This window comes from Salvia hispanica, chromosome 1 (assembly GCF_023119035.1).
Source record: "Salvia hispanica cultivar TCC Black 2014 chromosome 1, UniMelb_Shisp_WGS_1.0, whole genome shotgun sequence".
Lineage (NCBI taxonomy): Eukaryota > Viridiplantae > Streptophyta > Magnoliopsida > Lamiales > Lamiaceae > Salvia > Salvia hispanica.
The window spans coordinates 35,457,623-35,475,181 of record NC_062965.1 but is presented as its reverse complement, the minus strand read 5'-3'; the positions used below and the strand labels follow the sequence as shown (position 1 = coordinate 35,475,181).

The window sequence follows — 17,559 nt, the reverse complement described above, 5'->3', positions numbered from 1 at the left end:
AGCCAAAAAGAAGAAGGACGACACCGAAGACTTCATGGAGATTTTCGGCAAGCTGGAGATCAACATGCCCTTCCTACAAGCTTTGAAGTTTCCTACATTCAGTAAGTTCATCAAGGAGTTCATAGCAGGAAAAACCAAACCTGACGGGAAGAAAGTAATTGGAGAGAATGTGTCAGCGGTGATACAGAAAAGGAGGATGCCATCAAAGTGCACAGACCCAGGTATGTTCACTTTGCCTATTTCTCTTGGTGACATAAAAATTGAGCATGCTATGTGTGATCTAATGGATTCGCTGGACTTAGGAAGCTTGATATTCCTTACTGTGCACACAGTCTAGTTCAGTACTTCAAATGGCCGATATATAAGAAGTTGATAGGAGTAAGTCTGGTGGATACTAAAGTGGTAATTCAGTTAGCCGATAGAACATGCATTTCACCCGAAGGGGTGCTGGAGAACGTGATAGTAAAGGTGCATGATTTCTTGTACCCAACTGATTTTCATGTGATAAAAATGAGTGATAATGAGTCTGCTGAGTCTAGCGGAGTGCTATTAGGGAGACCATTCTTACGCACTGCTAAGACTATAATAGATGTGTTTGATGGAACAATATGCCTGGATTATTGATAAGGCTAATTTCATGCATCGGTTATGTGGTGAAAAGCACTTTATTTTACTGGGTCTAACGCAGTTTTTAAGCCAGGTGTGTGAAGGAATCGCTAGATCCAGGAAGAGCTGGAGGCAATGGACTAGCGAAGGAAAGCGAAGGAAAGTAAGCAGAGTTGAAGAGAAAAAAATGGCTAGACGAAGGAAGTCCAAAGTCGAGGGTAACGAAGACTATTCACACCCTGCTGGACCCACTTCTACGCCTATATAAAGAGGAGCATGCAGCACACAAAATATACATGATTTTGCTCTCAGCTCACACACTTACGCACACTTGGGAAAAATGGGAATTATGGGGTAGTTAGGGGTTCATCTTCGGAGAAAGTTAGTGGTAACACCGTCCTCACGGAGGGCGAAGATACAATCAGTTTACATTCAGTTTTTGCACTTTTATTCCGTCGAACTTCAACATTTTGGAAGTCGATTTGGTTGCTGGCTACTTACCGATTATCTATGCATTTAGTTTATGTCATGATGGTGTTTATCTTGTGTTGATTTACGTTGATTCTATATTTTTGAAGTTTAATTTCAGAAGTTGAATGTTATTCTCTGTTTTGGATGTTTCTGTGCTTGATCTAAGAAATAGGTTGTGGATCTGTGTTGTTGTTGTTGACCAGTGGTTGATCGGCGAATCTGTAGCTATGGACATAAATTTGGACGGAGTTTGTTTCGGATGCTTGGATCCGGAGTGGATTTAGCATCCGAAGTGTGGATCTGAACAGGGAAAACCGAGTTGTGCATGGATTATGAATTTCTGCTCTCTTTTCATTTTACTTCGTCTAGTAGTCGCAGATCTGCTCATGTTAAATTGTTCTTCGATTTTGTTGCTTTAAATCCAGTCTGCTTGTTTCGATTTACGTCCTATCTCTGTTTTTACTGAATGTTTTATGCAAATTGTTGGAGAAGATGATGTTGCTGTTAGTTAGTACTTTAGTTAGTTGTTCTTCAGCTTTTCATCTGTACTTTACCTTTTCAGAAAATGGTCCCCACCGTCAGTTGATTTCCCAGGTCTAGGTAATTTAGGAAATAGTTTCTTCGATCTAGTGATTGTCCCGCTCGTTCCAGTTTATATGCATGATTTCTGTTCTGCCTAGATCTAGTTGTTAGCATAGCAGATTTCAACACCAAGTCTAGTTTAATTTCCTCAACCCAAATTGCGTGGCAGCAGCCAACCCAAAAATAGTCCCGAATCCTTGAATCTTTTATTGCGTATTCATCTCTGTGGGATTGATCCCTACTTCCCTGTGCTAATTTTAGTATACGTGGTTGAGGGTTTTGAAGAGGTATTTTGTGTGTCCGACGACCGAGATCTTCCAACGATCTGTGAGTTCCTAGACCCTGTGATCTAGTAGATTCGCTGGACCTAGGAAGCTTGATATTACTTACTGTGCACACGGTCTAAACCAAAAGTACTGAGCTTCAATTATCATGGGGAAAAATATACATTCAACATCGATGAAGCCATGAAGAAACCCTTGGATGTTGAGAATTTGCATTCTGTTGATATCATTAACCCCCTGGTTCAGGAATATCTTGAGACTGAATTAATGCAGGAACAATTTGATAATTCGGAGTTGAGCCAGTCTGTTGATAAGGAGGTGGCAGGATGGTGTTAAACCCTTTTGACTCAGAACCTGACAGATGAGCAGATCAATGAAGCGATCATGGCATTTGGCCACCAACCACTGTCATTCGAGTCTACGGGGTCTGTTCAGATGAAAGGTCCAGACGAAGGAACCAATTTGGATGAGATAGCAACAAAGAGTCTGGAGAAAAACCCCCTGCCCCAGGAAGCCATCACACCAAAGAATGAGTTGAAGAAACTACCCGAGACACTGAAGTATGCCTACCTTGGAGAAGATGAAACATTCCCAGTAATAATCAACAGCCACTTGACAGTTGAACAAGAGAATGATTTGTTGGAAGTAATCCGGAGGAACAAGAAAGCCATAGGATGGACGCTCTCCGACCTGGTGGGAATCATCCCTGATCTCTGCATGCACCACATCCGACTGGAAGAAGGTGCGAAGGCGTGTAGAGACCCACAACGCAAGCTGAACCCAAACATGAGGGAAAAAGTTCTGAAGGAAGTATTGAAGTTGCTATCCTTAGGGATCATTTACTCCATTCCAGACAGCGAATGGGTCAGCCCAGTTCATATGGTACCAAAGAAATCAGGAATACAAGTTGTGGAGAATGATAAGAATGAATTGGTGCCTACTAGATTGGTAACTGGATGGAGGATGTGCATTGATTACAGGAAACTTAATGAAGCCACTAAGAAGGATCATTTTCCCTTGCCATTCATTGATCAGATGTTGGAGAGGTTGGCTGGAAAGCAATATTTTTGCTTCCTAGATGGATACAGTGGATACTTCCAAATATATGTGGATCTAGAGAATCAGGAGAAGACAACTTTTACCTGCCCATTTGGTACTTATGCATACAGAAGAATGTCGTTTGGACTATGCAATGCACCAGGAACGTTCCAGCGCTGTATGATGAGCATCTTCTCAGACCTGTTGGAGGTATGCATTGAAATTTTTATGGATGATTTCACGGTGTATGGGAATTCCTTCGATGCATGTTTGGCAAATTTGGATCTGGTATTGAGAAGGTGTCAAGAGAAGAATTTAGTCCTGAACTTTGAAAAATGCCATTTCATGGTACCAGAAGGAATAGTCATTGGTCATGTAGTCTCCGAGAGAGGGATTCAAGTGGACAAGGCTAAGGTGGATGTCATCTCGAAACTACCCTACCCCACAAATCAGAAGGAGGTTAGAGGGTTCCTGGGTCACGCAGGTTTCTATAGGCGGTTCATCAAGGATTTTGCAAAAATCGCCCAACCGCTAACGCATCTCTTGCACAATGATGTGGAATTTGATATTGATGAAGGATGCAAGAAGGCATTCCAGATGCTGAAGGACAGACTTGTCTCCGCCCCGATAATCCGCGCACCAGACTGGAACTACCCCTTCGAAGTAATGTGCGATGCCAGTGATTTTGCAGTAGGAGCAGTCCTAGGTCAAAGGATTGACGGGAAAAGCTATGTCATTTTTTATGCCTCGAAGACTCTCAACCAGGCTCAGAAGAACTATGACACCACAGAGAAAGAGATGCTGGCAGTGGTGTACTCATTCGAGAAATTTCGACCATATCTGCTAGGGTCGAGAGTGATAGTCTACACTGATCGTTCTGCGATTAAGTACCTCCTGGCCAAGAGGGAATCTAAGCCAAGGTTGATTAGATGAGTGCTGTTGCTGCAAGAATTTGATTGGGAAGTAAAAGAAAAAAAAGGAACGGAGAACAAGGTTGCAGATCATCTGAGCCGAATTTTCCAAGGGGATACGGATGAAGCCATACCGGATGCTTTCCCCGAAGAACATCTTTATTATGTACGGAAGTCTGCTGGGTCTATTGACTGGGAAGCAGTGTTCACAACAACAGGTCTAGGAACATCGGACAAAGGGAAGCGCCTGATGAATGCAGAGCCATGGTTCGCTGACCTGGCGAATTACTTAGTCACTGGAGAACTACCAGGGTCCCATGAAATTTCCCGGGCCCAGAGAATGAAGCTAAAGAGTGACGCCAAATACTACTTCTGGGATGATCCCTACCTCTGGAAGATGTGCTCAGACCAGGTTATCCGACGATGCATTCCGGAGTGGGAACAGAAAGATGTCTTGAACCATTGCCATGCTCTAGCCTGTGGAGGACATTTTGGGCCTAGGAAAACCGCCAGGAAAGTCTTGGATAGTGTATTTTATTGGCCGACCCTGAACAAGGACTCTTTTGAGTTTTGTCAAGTCTGTGAAAGATGTCAACTGACCGGGGGAATTTTCAGGAGAGATGAAATGCCGCAGAATCCGATAATAGTTTGTGAGATTTTCGATGTTTGGGGCATGGACTTCATGGGCCCTTTTCCACCTTCATATGGGAACACATACATTTTGGTTGTTGTGGATTACGTCTCCAAATGGATAAAAGCAAGGGCTACACCCACATGCGAGTCAAATGAGGTAGCTAAATTTCTACGGGCCAATATTTTCAACAGGTATGGAGTGCCCCGAGCCATCATCTCAGATCAAGGTACGCATTTTTGTAAACGCACAATAGAAGCTTTGATGAGAAAGTATGGTGTACATCATCGGTTATCCACACCCTATCATCCCCAGTCGAATGGTCAAGATTTCGAACAAAGAAATAAAAAACATCTTGGAAAAGACGGTGAACACCACAAGTAGAGATTGGAGTAAGCACCTCGACGATGCTCTCTGGGCATATAGGACTGCCTACAAAACGCCCATCGGGATGTCACCGTACAGATTGGTGTTCGGGAAGATGTGCCATTTGCCCGTGGAAGTGGAGCATAGGGCCTACTGGGCCGTGAAAGAGATGAATATGAAGGCCCAGGATTGTGAAGAGGAATGGAAACTGCAACTACAAGAATTAGAGGAACTAAGACTGGAGGCATTCGACTCGACCATGTGGTATAAAGAAAGAACAAAGCTCTGGCATGATAAGAATCTCCGAGTCAAGGAACTTCGCGTAGGGCAGAAAGTACTCATTTTTCAATCCCGGCTGAAGCTAATGCCTGGTAAGTTGAAATCCAAGTGCATTGGGCCATACACGATCGTTGGCCTTCGAGCAAATGGAGCTATAGAGATACAAGGAAGCGCCCCAAATTCAGTTCCTTTCCTGGTAAATGGGCACAGAGTGAAGGTATACAGAGATAATATAGATGTGCATGTGGTGGAAGAGGCGCCACTACATGCATCGGCTATTATTTCTTAAGATGGTCAGGCAAGTGAACATCCTTAACGAACTCCTAGGTCAGGTAAAATGGAAAACAAAATTTATTTTTGCACTGACCTAAGGGATCTTGAGGATATTCATTCGCTATGTAAATAGTTCAGTTGCTTTCTAAAAAACAAGAAAATCCAAACAAATTAAAAATTCAATCTTCCAAAAATATTCTCGAAGCACCGAACTCCTTGGGGAAATTGCTTTGTCACTCATAATCTCCGACCCAGGAATTTGGTGTTTCATTTCTTTTGTTCTACATTGCTAGGGGGAGGAAGAGCCTTGTAGACAGGAGAGAAGGCGGTTGCCTTTTGAAATTTGAATTCCGCTTTTCGAGGAACGTACGGTTGCTTGCATCATATGGCAACCGTTCGCCTGCCACTCTGAAAAGGCTAGAGATATTTGATTCTCAATCAGAATCAATCGTCCACTATCTCTCTTGCACATGGAGGGGACGGAGTTATGTTTCTACAACATAGGTGCCAACGTGGATAAGGTGAAGCGTGAACCGGAGCTGGTGGAAGATGTGGTGAATGCGGACGTGGCAGAGCTGCGGAAGGAGATGGCTGTGGTGAGAGGAAGTATTGGTGAGGTCAAGGAGGTACTGCAAGAGATCAAGGGGAGTTTGAACACCCTAGCTGGACGCTCAACTGCCCAGAATGAGCGAATGACCGAGGCGGTCAAGTTAATGCAGAAAATGGCAGTATGGTTGGGAGAGGTTTTTCCCCAACTCAAAGAGAAGCGGCAACCCGGCCCCGGCAGTTCCTCCCAGCAGCAGCTTCCACCCCCCCAAGCCTTCGGTAGCCTCGCATGTGTCCCCGGCCTTGACGTCTGTCCCTGTGAAGAAACCCCTCTCTAGACCCCTCGTGATTACTGAAGGAGAAACACCGGCATCTCCGGCAAAGAAGAAAGTGAAAGTGAACCGCCCCAGCGTTCCACCAAGGTCTGGCTCCCAAGGGAGCCGGACTCAGAATTGAATTTCCCCCCATTGACCAAGTAAACTTTACATTACAGTCATTTCATTTTAGTTTTTTTTTGTTATGTGTGTTGAGCATGTTTAATTGTTTTTAGTGTGTTCTCCCACTTAGCCCAATCTTTGGTCTAAGTGTGAGAAGTTTATATGTTTCGTAAGCATGCTTTCTTGTGATTAGGTGTTCATCTCCCACTTAGCCCAATTCTTGGTCTAAGTGTGAGAAGTTTTGTATATGTGCAGCATGTTTGTTTTCTGTTTTATGTCTTTGTCTTTTCTCTCCCACTTAGCCCGTTGTTCGGTCTAAGTGTGAGAAGTTTTATGTGTTTTATTTTGATTGTGTGCACCAACTCCCTCATTTCCCCCCTTCACTAGGATAGCTTGGGAACAAGCTGGAGTGAAGTGGGAGGGGGTGGGAGAGTTAGTGCAGTATGTGCTCAGCATGTGATGGAGTTCTTAGGTCTAGGAGTTTCTAGTTTTCTTTTTAGGTTATGTGTTTAAGCATGAATTAACAAAGATAATAAGGCAAGATTCCCTTAGGGAGAGTAATTGAAGATAGGATGCACTACAACTTTGAGGCCTCTTTCCTTAATAAGCTAAAATCGGTTTGGAGGAAGCAAGAACGATAGAAGGTGCCTTAGCCGACCTAATTGTGAAGCCCCACTATTTATGTGAGTTATAAGCGTTAAACATTGAGTGCTGACATAATAAAAGGGGCTGCTACCTGATGCTTAGGGAGAAGAATTTAGAAAGGAGGTATTTAGGAAGAAAAAAAAATTTCAAACCCGGAGGTATAAGCTGGACAAAGTCCAGAGGAGGAGAATAAAAAAAAAAAAAAGAAGAAAAAAATGATATATTTGGAGGAATAAGCTGGACGAAGTCCAGGAAAGAGGAGGTATAAGCTGGACGAAGTCCAGGCAAAATCATTAGGAAGGAGGATAGAAGGAGAAATTCTCATAACCCGAAGCATCAGTAGCAGGAACTAACTATGAGCGATAGATCCTAACATCCCTGGTGAGGAATGAGTGATCGAGCGAATCCAACAATTAGCAAGCTAATGGCTATCTGGACGAGCTGACAAACCGACTAGGTGGAAGAAGGGAAGGGGAGGATTTGGAGAGTGTAGACTATTGGATTGACCTTAAACTTGTGGGGACAACTGCCCAAAAATCTGAACTAATTCATGCCTATGTGTTTTATTTGTTAGTGTCTTTGTTTCTTTTTCTTTCATATTAGTGTCTAGGTCTAGGAGTTTACTTGGGTCAGGGGATAACCATGCATCGAAATTCGCCTTATTTCTCTTTTTCTTGTCTTTATACTTGAGGACAAGTATGGTTTAAGTGTGAGCAGTTTGATAAGGCTAATTTCATGCATTGGTTATAAGGATAAATTCTGTGATTTCCTGGGTCTAACAAACCTTTTTGAGCCAGGTGTGTAGAGAAAATGTCAGCCCCAGGAAGAAGATAGAGATCACCTGGTGAAGGAAGCTGGCAAGGAAAATTAAGCAGAAGGATGAAAAGCCACTAGACTGAGGAGCATCGATTGAAGGGCAAAATAGGAATCACAAGAACAGTCTAGAAGCTTTATCCACTATAAAAAGGAGCACGCAAACAACATGAGAAAACGATCATCACCTTTTCCAGCTCCTAGCTTAGTTTTCTATTTTTCTACACACTCATTTGGGGGAAATTTTCTGGGGGTTCTCGTTTCATAGGAAGTTTGGGTGCAACACCGTCTCTACGGAGGCGAAGAAACAATTATCCTTTATTTTCTGTCTACTTTTGGTACTCGCCGAGTCTTCGCTGTTCGAGGCTCGGCTTTTGTGTTGTTTCTATCGTTGGATATTTCGTATTTTGCAATGGATATTTCTATTTATGTTTCGTTTATCTTGTTGTGTTGTTTTGGGATCGATTTGCTGATCTTTGTTGGTTGATCTGAGTTTGAAGCTGGTTTGTGAGAAATCTGTTGTTGATCGGAAAAATCTACGTAGATCAGTGAGAATCTGAGGTGGAAATGATGTTTGGTTGTTGTGGATGGCTTGGATCCGGAGTGGATTAAGCGTCCCGTGACTGGATCTGTTTGTTTGAAGTTTCATTTAGTTGTTTAAATTCTGCATTCTCATTTTACCTCGTCTAGTAGCCGTAGATCTGCCTTAGTTTTAACTGTTCTTCGTTTTTACTGCTTTTAATTCCGTCTGCTTCGTGTCGATTTACGTTTTTGCTCTGTTTCTTAACTGGTTATTTCCTGGTAAATGTTGAAGAAGATGATGTCGCTGTTAGTTGGTCCTTTAGTTAGTTATTTTGCAGCTTTTCAATCGTACTCTACCTTTTCAGAAAATGGTCCCCACATTCAGTTGTTTTCTTAGGTCTGGGTAATTTAGGGAATAGTTTTCTTAGATCTAGTAATTGTCTCGCTTGTTCCAGTTTACATGCATGTTTCCTGTTTCTGCCTAGATCTAGTTGTTAGGGTAACATATTTCTATTACCAAGTTTAGGAAGTAAAGCTTCTCCTCTCTCTTGATTTATTCTCTTCTCTACTTTATTTAACTCATTAAACACAACTTTCTTAAATCTCGTGCCGAAAAGAAACGCCTTAAGTAACGTGGGACGGAGTGAGTATTTCTCTCCTGTTGTATACTTGAGAATTTATCATTCTTTTAATCTAACATTAAGTCTAAGATCATCCACAGTGGGGCGGACCATCGGGCGGGCTATCGTCCGCCACTGGAGCAAGGCGGACGATGCTCTATGCATCATCCGCGGATGATAGCCTCAGAACATGCATCGTCCGCGGTATCGTCCGCCCCATTGCGGGTCACGCAAACAATGCAACGCGTTTTCCTTTTTTTTTATTTCTTCTAAAATGTATATATATACCACACTTTACCACTTCTATTTCACTATTCTATCTTCTCTTCCTCTATTTTAAACCCTGACGAATAGTCTCGGCGGATTGCCGATGTTCGGCGGTGGTGCACGGTGGCCGGGTACAAACCCTGACGAATACCGGCCCTTCGATACACCGGGTTCCATCGAGTCCAATTGGGAGGCCAACACCTAGTAGATCCGGATTTTAGCACGGATTCGTACGGGCTATCCGACATGGAGCCGTCCCCCGCCCCGCCTCGGCCTCCGCCCCAAAGGAAAGGAAGGAGAGAACCAAATGCATAGCCTAGAAGTTGCCGCCTCCGGAGAACAACGAAGAATTTGTCCCAGGGAGGACGAACTATAGCCGCGAAGAGACCCTTCTTCTGACGAGGTGTTGGGTTAATGTTTCAAAAGACCCGGTGTTTGCTAACAACCAACGACAAATCGCGTACTAGGAGTGCATCACTGAGCGCTACAACGAAAACAAGCCTACGGCCTCGTTCTAGCGGCGGACGGAGCAGCTTCGCAAGCACTAGGATCAGGTGAAGAAGCAGCTTAACTGGTTCTCGGTGGAGTACATGAAGTGCTTGAGGGAGCAGGGCAGCGGCGAGAGTTTGTCCGATGTACGCGATAAAGCGTTGGCGTCGTACTTATCAATGTACGGCGAGTTCAAGCACTACTCCGCCTGGCTCATCGTGAAAGACAAGCAGAAATTCCAAGGAGGGATTGTGCCCATATCGTCTACGTCGAAGAGGACAAAGAACTCCGCTACTGGTGATTATACGAGCAGCGACACCGGCGCACCTCCGATGGACCTCAACCAACCGATGTACGAGGATGAGAGCTCCGGCACACCAATGTCCTCCCGGCGTCCCATTGGCAACAAAGTTGCGAAGAATAAGGGCAAGGCGAAGGCGATGACCTCACAGAACCCGACCCGACCCCGACTCCGACCCCGGCCCCATCCCCGAATTCAGCTGTGGCACATGCCTATGGGGACTTGGTGAGGGTCGCCACGCAGAGGACGTTGTTGGACATGCACAATGCCCTCAGGCAGTGCGACGACCCGGATGAAGCCTAATACCTCAAGAAGATGATCGATTCTCTCCAGTGCCAGTTGGGAATGCTTTAGACCATCTGTAGTGCACTTGTTTTTTTTTCCCACTCTTGTAACATTTTCTTTTAATAAGTAAATGTAAGATTTCTTTTTAAATTGTGGTACTTTTTTTTTATTTTGCTTGATATATTTGCAAATATAAGTTAAAATTATAGGACGGATTATAGGGCCTCTCACTGCAGGTGGATGAATAGGAGGATAAAACGCTGATACGACGGAGATTGTGGATGCTCTAATGCATTTTCCAAGCAGATAAAAAAAAAGAGGATTTCACAATACAAAAGAAATCTATATAAAAAATATTATGCCAAATATAAGAACAAAATAATAAGAGTTCTAAAAAGGAGGAAAACGGGTGGGTGCCCATACACTGCGGTGTTCAGCTTCGAAGCTCAGAACAAATCGTCCTAAAACTCCTCACTTTCACTTTCGATTTGCATTTCTCTCCAAATTTCATCCTAATCCTTTGATTTTCTTCCACCGACAAGTAAGATTCTCGTTTCCCCTCGCTCTTTGTGTTTCGAAATATCTTCCTTTTTCGTTATTTGATAACGGAACAAAATTACGGAATTAGACGGAAACAAAATTACGGAATTTCTTGTTTTATTTGATATATTGATTTGGTTTTTCTATGATTTTGGGGATGGATGAGTTTTCTAGGTTTCGTTCACTTCTCTTGCTGATTTGTGACTTAACTATTTTGGTTGATTTTGTGTGGGGACGCGTGAGAGAGCGAAAGAGAGTCGAAATTAACAAATGCATATGCATGTATGCCTCAATTTCATTGCTCCTGCATAAATAATTACTCGAAATGCTGCAAATTTCAGTTAGAATTGAATTTTTAATTCCCTTGCAGAATTTAATGGAGATAATTAGATTTTAAACAGAGGAAAATGTGTTTAAAAAGCGAAACTCGTTTCTTGAAGTAGTCTTGACTTTGCAATTTTTTTTGTTATTGTATTTGTATCAAGCACGTGTCTGTTTAGATGATACCTAATTACTTATGCAGTCTTATCTCATTCTAGAATTATTACTAGGGAATAAGAAAATTGCCTAATTTTCAAAATCATTGTTTTTTAAACTGTATTGATGCATGTGGTTGGTAATATTTTAGAAAATGGGTAATACTATAGTGATAGAATGAGAGGAGAATGATCAAGATTGGAATTCTGATTCATTTGTTGATATTGGACTAAAGGTCTGTTGTTCTGGTGATGGCAAAAATCTTGCTAATTGTTTCCAAAAAAGGCTCCAATGTTATGTCTATGTGGAGCCATTTAGATCCATCTGTTGTTAGTATTTATAGTGAAAATCCAATGGTATTATAGCCTCTTTTAGCTTGATAGGAGAATCAGATAGAATGGACCTTGGAGGCATTGACAGTTGATGGTAGAGGACTTCGAAAAGTATGTGATTTGCTTTGTATACATTGTGGTAATTTTTGGCGTCTGAATGGTTTGCAGTGCTAGAAGCAACAGCTGATGACACGGACAAAGAGGATTTGAACTCAAGGGACTCGGACGAAGGTGATCTAGCTGAATCTGAGGAGAAGGCATGGTCGGGGGAAGGAGGTGAAATTGTCGAACCCCATGTAGGTATGGAGTTCGACTCGGAAGATGATGCTAGGAGATTCTATAGTGACTATGCTAGGAGGGTAGGGTTCGTTGTGCGCGTCATGCAACGTCGTCGTTCCGAGATAGACGGTAGAACTCTTGCTCGCCGGCTCGGATGTAACAAACAGGGCTTCTCCCCACACACAAAGGGCATGGTTGGGCCCGAGAAGAAGCCACGGCCTAGTGCACGCGAGGGTTGCAAGGCAACGATACTATTCAAGTTGGAGAAGTCTGGGAAGTGGGTGGTGACTCGTTTCGCCAAGGAACACAACCACGCTCTAGTTGTCACCACTCAAGAATACACTAATGTGGTACGCCAATGCAATCCTCTATTCGTGTACATATTTTACTACCAAAAACTATATATTTTGATTATGCTTTCGTCAGTGCAGCTCGATAAGGACAAGCGGATCCAAGAACTTGCACGAGAGCTGCAGCGGCAAGAAGAGCTATGCGCTGAGTATCGGGAGAGTCTGATCAGCCTTCTTTCGACCGTCGAGAGCCAAGCCGATCAGATGTCGTCGAAAATTCTCGCAGTGGTTGAAAGTGTTAAAAAAGCTGAAGCAGAAGCTCTTAGTGAAGCACTGACAATAGGATCGGATAAAAAGTTGTAGTCTGATGCAAGAGTTATGTTGATGTTGTTATTTTTAGTATATGTCAAGATTTTTTCACTCTGTTATGTTATTATTACTAATAAAGAGTGCTACCCTTATTGCAGCAATTGTATAATTTGTAGTATTGATTTATTATTGAAGAAACTATTGAGGTATAAACGCTAGTTTACACCTCAAAGTCAGCGGAAGTTAAAATTATGGAAGGTTAGCTGGAAAATTTTCATGAACTTTGATCGAATTTGGTTTATATCATTTTAAATTAGCTAAAAATTACTATAAATTTGGATTTGTTTGCAATAATCCAACTATAAAAAAATCTTGTCTCATGATTGTGTGATTTCTAATCAAAACGAGGCTATTTTTACATTAATATGCGACATTGTTTGTCTCACCAATGGGGATGTGGACATGATTTTATGGTTGTCATCGTATCAAATAGTACAACCATACAAAAAATATTATTATTGATAATTGCTAACAAATCAAAGCTTCAATAGTTTTCTCATCTGATATTATTATATGTTGTTGAGTAGAATTTGACTAAAGTTCACAATTTTTCCAATAATTTTCATTGAAGTATCGATGTTAGTAATTTGCCTTCAAGTATATGTGAATTCACATTAGAGTGATGCGTATATGTTTGGAGCATGAGATTAAAAAATCATGCAATGTTATTAGCTTCACATATATTCTAGTCAAGCTTTCAAAAAACTATTTCAATACCATGAAAACAAATTGATCACAAGTAAATTGGCCAAATCCAAAAATTTGATAAAACATGCATTATTAACAAGTGACGTGATCAAGATAAAACTAGTTTCCAAACCAATGTCCGCTTGTGAGCATTTTACTCTGCAAATCATCTATGCCTCAATACTCATCAATGGAATGGACGCTTCTTCTAAGTAAAGAAAATCCAATCACTCACTGCATATTAATCTTCAACCAGCCCTTAACCTTATATATACTCACCCTCTCCGAATGTGTAGTGCCGCCTGCAAAGAAATAAAGCTCAAACCCTTCCACATTCACATACTCCACCCTCCTTCCTTACTCATCCTCTTCGCACCTCTCACTTTCTCCCATTTCCCATTTACATCGTATGCATTTGCCAACACAACTCTCCAAAGCTCTCCCATGTCCCCAACGAGCACAGCAGCACTCAACAAACATCAGAGCCAGCCAGCACTGGTATCTTCTTTTCGTCACTTTTTCACTCGTTCCCGCCCAGCCACAAAACTTACTGTCTGAAGATGATCAAGACTTGCCTCATCAAGACAAAGGTCCATATCCATCACTAAATCTTCACCAAAACCAAACCAAACTCATTAAATCTACTTCATTGTCATCCAAGAATCGGACCAAAGTGATCACCAATGTCCCATCTAATTCATCCAAGCACAAAACTAACTCATCAAGGACACATAATCATCAAACTCCACCATCAAATCAAAGCTCAAGAAACTTAACTCCACTGGAAAAATCTCCCTAAATTCGACGCTTAAAAACCAAGAAAATCTCAGATCTGAACAAACAAGCATTCACTAAGAACAAGTCTATGATGAAGCCCCATCATTCAAAATCCCACGTTAAGTGCCCTTGGCACCAAATCCCAGAAAAAGTCTAGCTGGATCGATCAAGAAGATGATGACAATTCTTTGGTGTCAGAATTCAAAGAACTCCAATCAAAATTCCAAAATCAATTGTCCCATTGGAGAAAATCTCCAATCATCAAGAATCTACCTCACAAAATATTCTCAAGAAACCACCAAACACTTCAAATTTCAACAAAAATGGGAAAACTAAAAAAAATCAGAATCGTAATCATACGGCAAGAAGCAGAGATTCTTTTTGCAGACAATCTCTCAATTTCCTTTTTGAGAAAATTAAGTTTTGTATAAGATGGGAAAGAGGAAGAGTGGTATTTAGAAGAGATAATGAACTTTCTATAGAAATTGAGCAAGCCATAGCAAAGACTTCAATTTCAGAAGCAATGGAAATGAGTGAAGAAAGAGAAAAAGGGGAAGGGTTTTTCTTTCCTGGTTGCAGACGGCGAGCGAGAAGAAGAATAAAGTTATTCTTGATGAACAGTGAAAAGCCAGATTAGCTATCGCAGGGTAATGGTGTGATAGTTAGTTAATCTGGCTAAAAATGTGTTTTTAGCATGGTTTGGGCAATCTCACGAGCTTTCAAGATTACGGCAAGAACCTTATCTACCCTATGTGATCATTTCCTCTTTTTTTTCAAAAGTGAAGCAGCTCGTAGAACCATTCGATCAACCTCATCGAGATCCTCTGCCTCTACGCCTCTGTTCAGCGATTTCCCCTTTTTCATATCAGCAGATATTTGGCGCAAATGTTCTTCGAAATCGTCGTCCTCTGCCTCACTCTGTACCGGAAACTTTTCAAACTCGTCCATGTAAAGAGGCTTTAAATCTTTCCCTTCCGTCTCCGCGTCTGACTCCGACTCAAAAATATCAGACAGATCATCAGAATCCGAAACCATATCCAAGCCTACGCTCAAATTGGTTCCATTTTCTTCACTTTTAGTCAATAGTTCTTTCAGCCTATCAGACCCTTCAAACTCTCGATTGGGATGGTTCCCGGATTCTAGATCACCAGCATCATTTGCCTGTTTTTCTTCATTCGTCGTAGGTTCACTTCCCGCCTGAGCTTGAAGCAGCTCGAGCTCCTGCTCCAATCTTGGGATATATCTCTTAACAGCCCTCAGAGCATCCCTATATCTCGATTTATCCAAGGCCTACAAAATCATAGATGTGCATTAACATTACAAAAGCAAACAAAACAAAGGCAAAAACTTGTACATCTGGTGCACAGTGCACCCACCCAATTAGGGCTTATTAATTCCCAATCAGGATTTAATTATGACAGATGCACTAGAGTGTTCCCGAACAACAAAACCAGCGTTGAGTAACAAATGAGTTTTGAATGATACTACCTTCTTTCTCGATAGGGTTTCCCTTGGAGACATTATCTCGGTCGGGGGTTGGGCATAGTTCTTCCCTCTGTACATGATTATGGTGTTATCTTCCTGAATATCGAGCACAATCCCACCGCTCAAACGCGCCAGCTCTGAGGCAATCTCCTTCACTTCCTCAGGGGAGAAAGTCTTCACGATGACCTTCAATGTCTGATGCTTCTTCCAGTGCAAGTGCATGTTCAGTATAACGCCTTGATACAATCCCCGTCTCCCAACAGGGACATAATTTTTGCTCTTCTCGCCCATCTTCAAAAAGTAAAAGTGTTCTTCGGGTGTCAATATTTCAGGGTCGTGCATCGTGTCCGATGTCTCTTTAGGCTCGATCTTTCTGAGGGCTTCAAGTAATCTTTCCTCTTTCCTCCGAGCCTAGGTGAAGCATTAACAACGTGTTGTAAGAATCTCAAATGACACATAGTTTCCAAATCATCCATTTCTCGTTATCAATCAAGCCAGGTATAATCACAAGATTATTAGAAGGCTCTATCATGTATGTAATGATCACGAAGGCTACATGAATTGTGATCCAACTATGACTATAGACCTTAAGAATTCCTGAACGATAATAATCGACATTGATTGAGGTCAAAATCACCCGATTCTTGTTTGTTTACCAACATTTCAACTCAAAGGTTCAACAAAAACACCAACTTCAAAACATGATCCAGTCAATCAAGTAAAGTATAATCAAAGAGACGATTCAAATCCTTATCCAATAAACTGAATTCGCAACTATGACTTAAACCTGTCCATAAATCACTAAAATGGACTCCTAAAACCAGTACACCTTAATAAGTAATGAACTATAATAATCAACAGTTATCGACACGATAAACCATTCCTCGTATGTTCAAGACCTACATCTCAACACCTAAACAACAACATTAATCCAATGCCAAATTCTCATTTCTACTTCATAAACATCCACTCAATCAAGTAAAGCATAATCAAAGAGACTACACAAATCGATACATTGCAACTAAATGAGATTCAATTTTTTTTTTTTTTTAAAATACCTTCATCAATTTGTAGAGGATTTTCTCTTCCGCAGTCATCCTTTCAAAGGTTTTCTTCTTCTTATACCTGAATAACTTGAGCCACCTCACCACAGCTCTCTTCCCTTTCAATTTCTTCCTTTTCGTTACCGGACCAGCACCATTTTGCCCGCCCTGCTCCACCTCAGGCTCCGTATTTCTCAGAACCCGACCCGAATGGAACGATGCGACGCCGCCAAATTTACATATTTGCCCTCCAATCACACATTTCCAGGCTGCAAGAGGTGTGCTGCTGCTAACGATCCTGCGCATAAAACGATCAGCAGCCCTAGAAATTAATTATACTTTCACTGAAGTATGCAGCGAAAATAGCAATCTGTTATTACACACTGAATTTTCACAATTGGGAAAAGGAAAAACGGAAGAAATTAATCACCTGGAGCTCTGGGATATGAAATGGGCATGAGAGAGAAGAGGTGAAAAGAGAGCGAAATTGGAACGGAGATGTTTGAGGAATGGGAGTTTAGATGCTAAATTTCTCACCGCCATTTTTCTTTTGTTTTGCCTTCCGATTCACGCTCTGTTCATCTCAAGCTAAAATGTGAATTAGAGCATCTCCATGGTTAAAGGCAAATGGAAATAACTAAACATATTTACTTTTTCTTCAAAAAAGTTCATGCTCCAATAGAAATGGTATATGAAGATGTATTATACCTTCTTTCATTTTGAGAATGTATCTTTATTGAAATACAATGTTAATTGTGTTAAATGTCAAGATAGTAGTAAACTTATTACTTCGTTCAGTCATGCTATTACTTCATTCTATTAGTTTATTATTCCATTCTATTAGTTTATTACTTCATTCCATTAGTTTATTACTTCATAATGTGTTATGACATAATTGTCTCTCAGTTGAAATA

General features: G+C 41.6%; 2 protein-coding genes across 3 annotated transcripts; one reads left to right on the top strand and one right to left on the bottom strand.

Moving 5' to 3' along the window:
- Nucleotides 1-10,754: 10,754 nt before the first annotated feature.
- LOC125209566 (protein FAR1-RELATED SEQUENCE 5) lies at nucleotides 10,755-12,754 on the top strand. Of its 2 annotated transcripts, none has more exons than XM_048109165.1 (3): nucleotides 10,755-10,907; nucleotides 11,884-12,344; nucleotides 12,426-12,754. In XM_048109165.1, coding segments are annotated over exons 1-3 (684 nt in total). In that variant the 5' UTR covers nucleotides 10,755-10,906; the 3' UTR covers nucleotides 12,648-12,754. The 2 variants fall into 2 exon arrangements, with proteins under 2 accessions (XP_047965122.1, XP_047965128.1); XM_048109171.1 differs by having other exon boundaries at nucleotides 12,421-12,754.
- A 594-nt stretch (nucleotides 12,755-13,348) lies between these two features.
- On the bottom strand, nucleotides 13,349-17,245 carry LOC125202157 (uncharacterized CRM domain-containing protein At3g25440, chloroplastic). The gene is made up of 4 exons (XM_048100510.1): nucleotides 17,076-17,245; nucleotides 16,661-16,943; nucleotides 15,606-16,013; nucleotides 13,349-15,407 (listed from the first exon to the last, which is right to left on the bottom strand). The coding sequence occupies exons 1-4, from the start codon at nucleotides 17,186-17,188 to the stop codon at nucleotides 14,874-14,876; spliced, it is 1,338 nt and encodes a 445-aa protein (XP_047956467.1). The 5' UTR covers nucleotides 17,189-17,245; the 3' UTR covers nucleotides 13,349-14,873.
- Between the last annotated feature and the right edge of the window lie 314 nt (nucleotides 17,246-17,559).

Bases quoted from the DNA above. Each gene is read 5' to 3' on its own strand.
- LOC125209566 (XM_048109165.1), top strand. The intron at 12,345-12,425 runs GTACGCCAATGC...TCGTCAGTGCAG, and splicing joins CTCAAGAATACACTAATGTG to CTCGATAAGGACAAGCGGAT.
- LOC125202157 (XM_048100510.1), bottom strand. From the start codon at position 17,188: ATGGCGGTGAGAAATTTAGCATCTAAACTCCCATTCCTCAAACATCTC. The intron at 16,944-17,075 runs GTGATTAATTTC...TTTTATGCGCAG, and splicing joins TTCATATCCCAGAGCTCCAG to GATCGTTAGCAGCAGCACAC. The intron at 16,014-16,660 runs GTATTTTAAAAA...TGCTTCACCTAG, and splicing joins TCCTCTACAAATTGATGAAG to GCTCGGAGGAAAGAGGAAAG.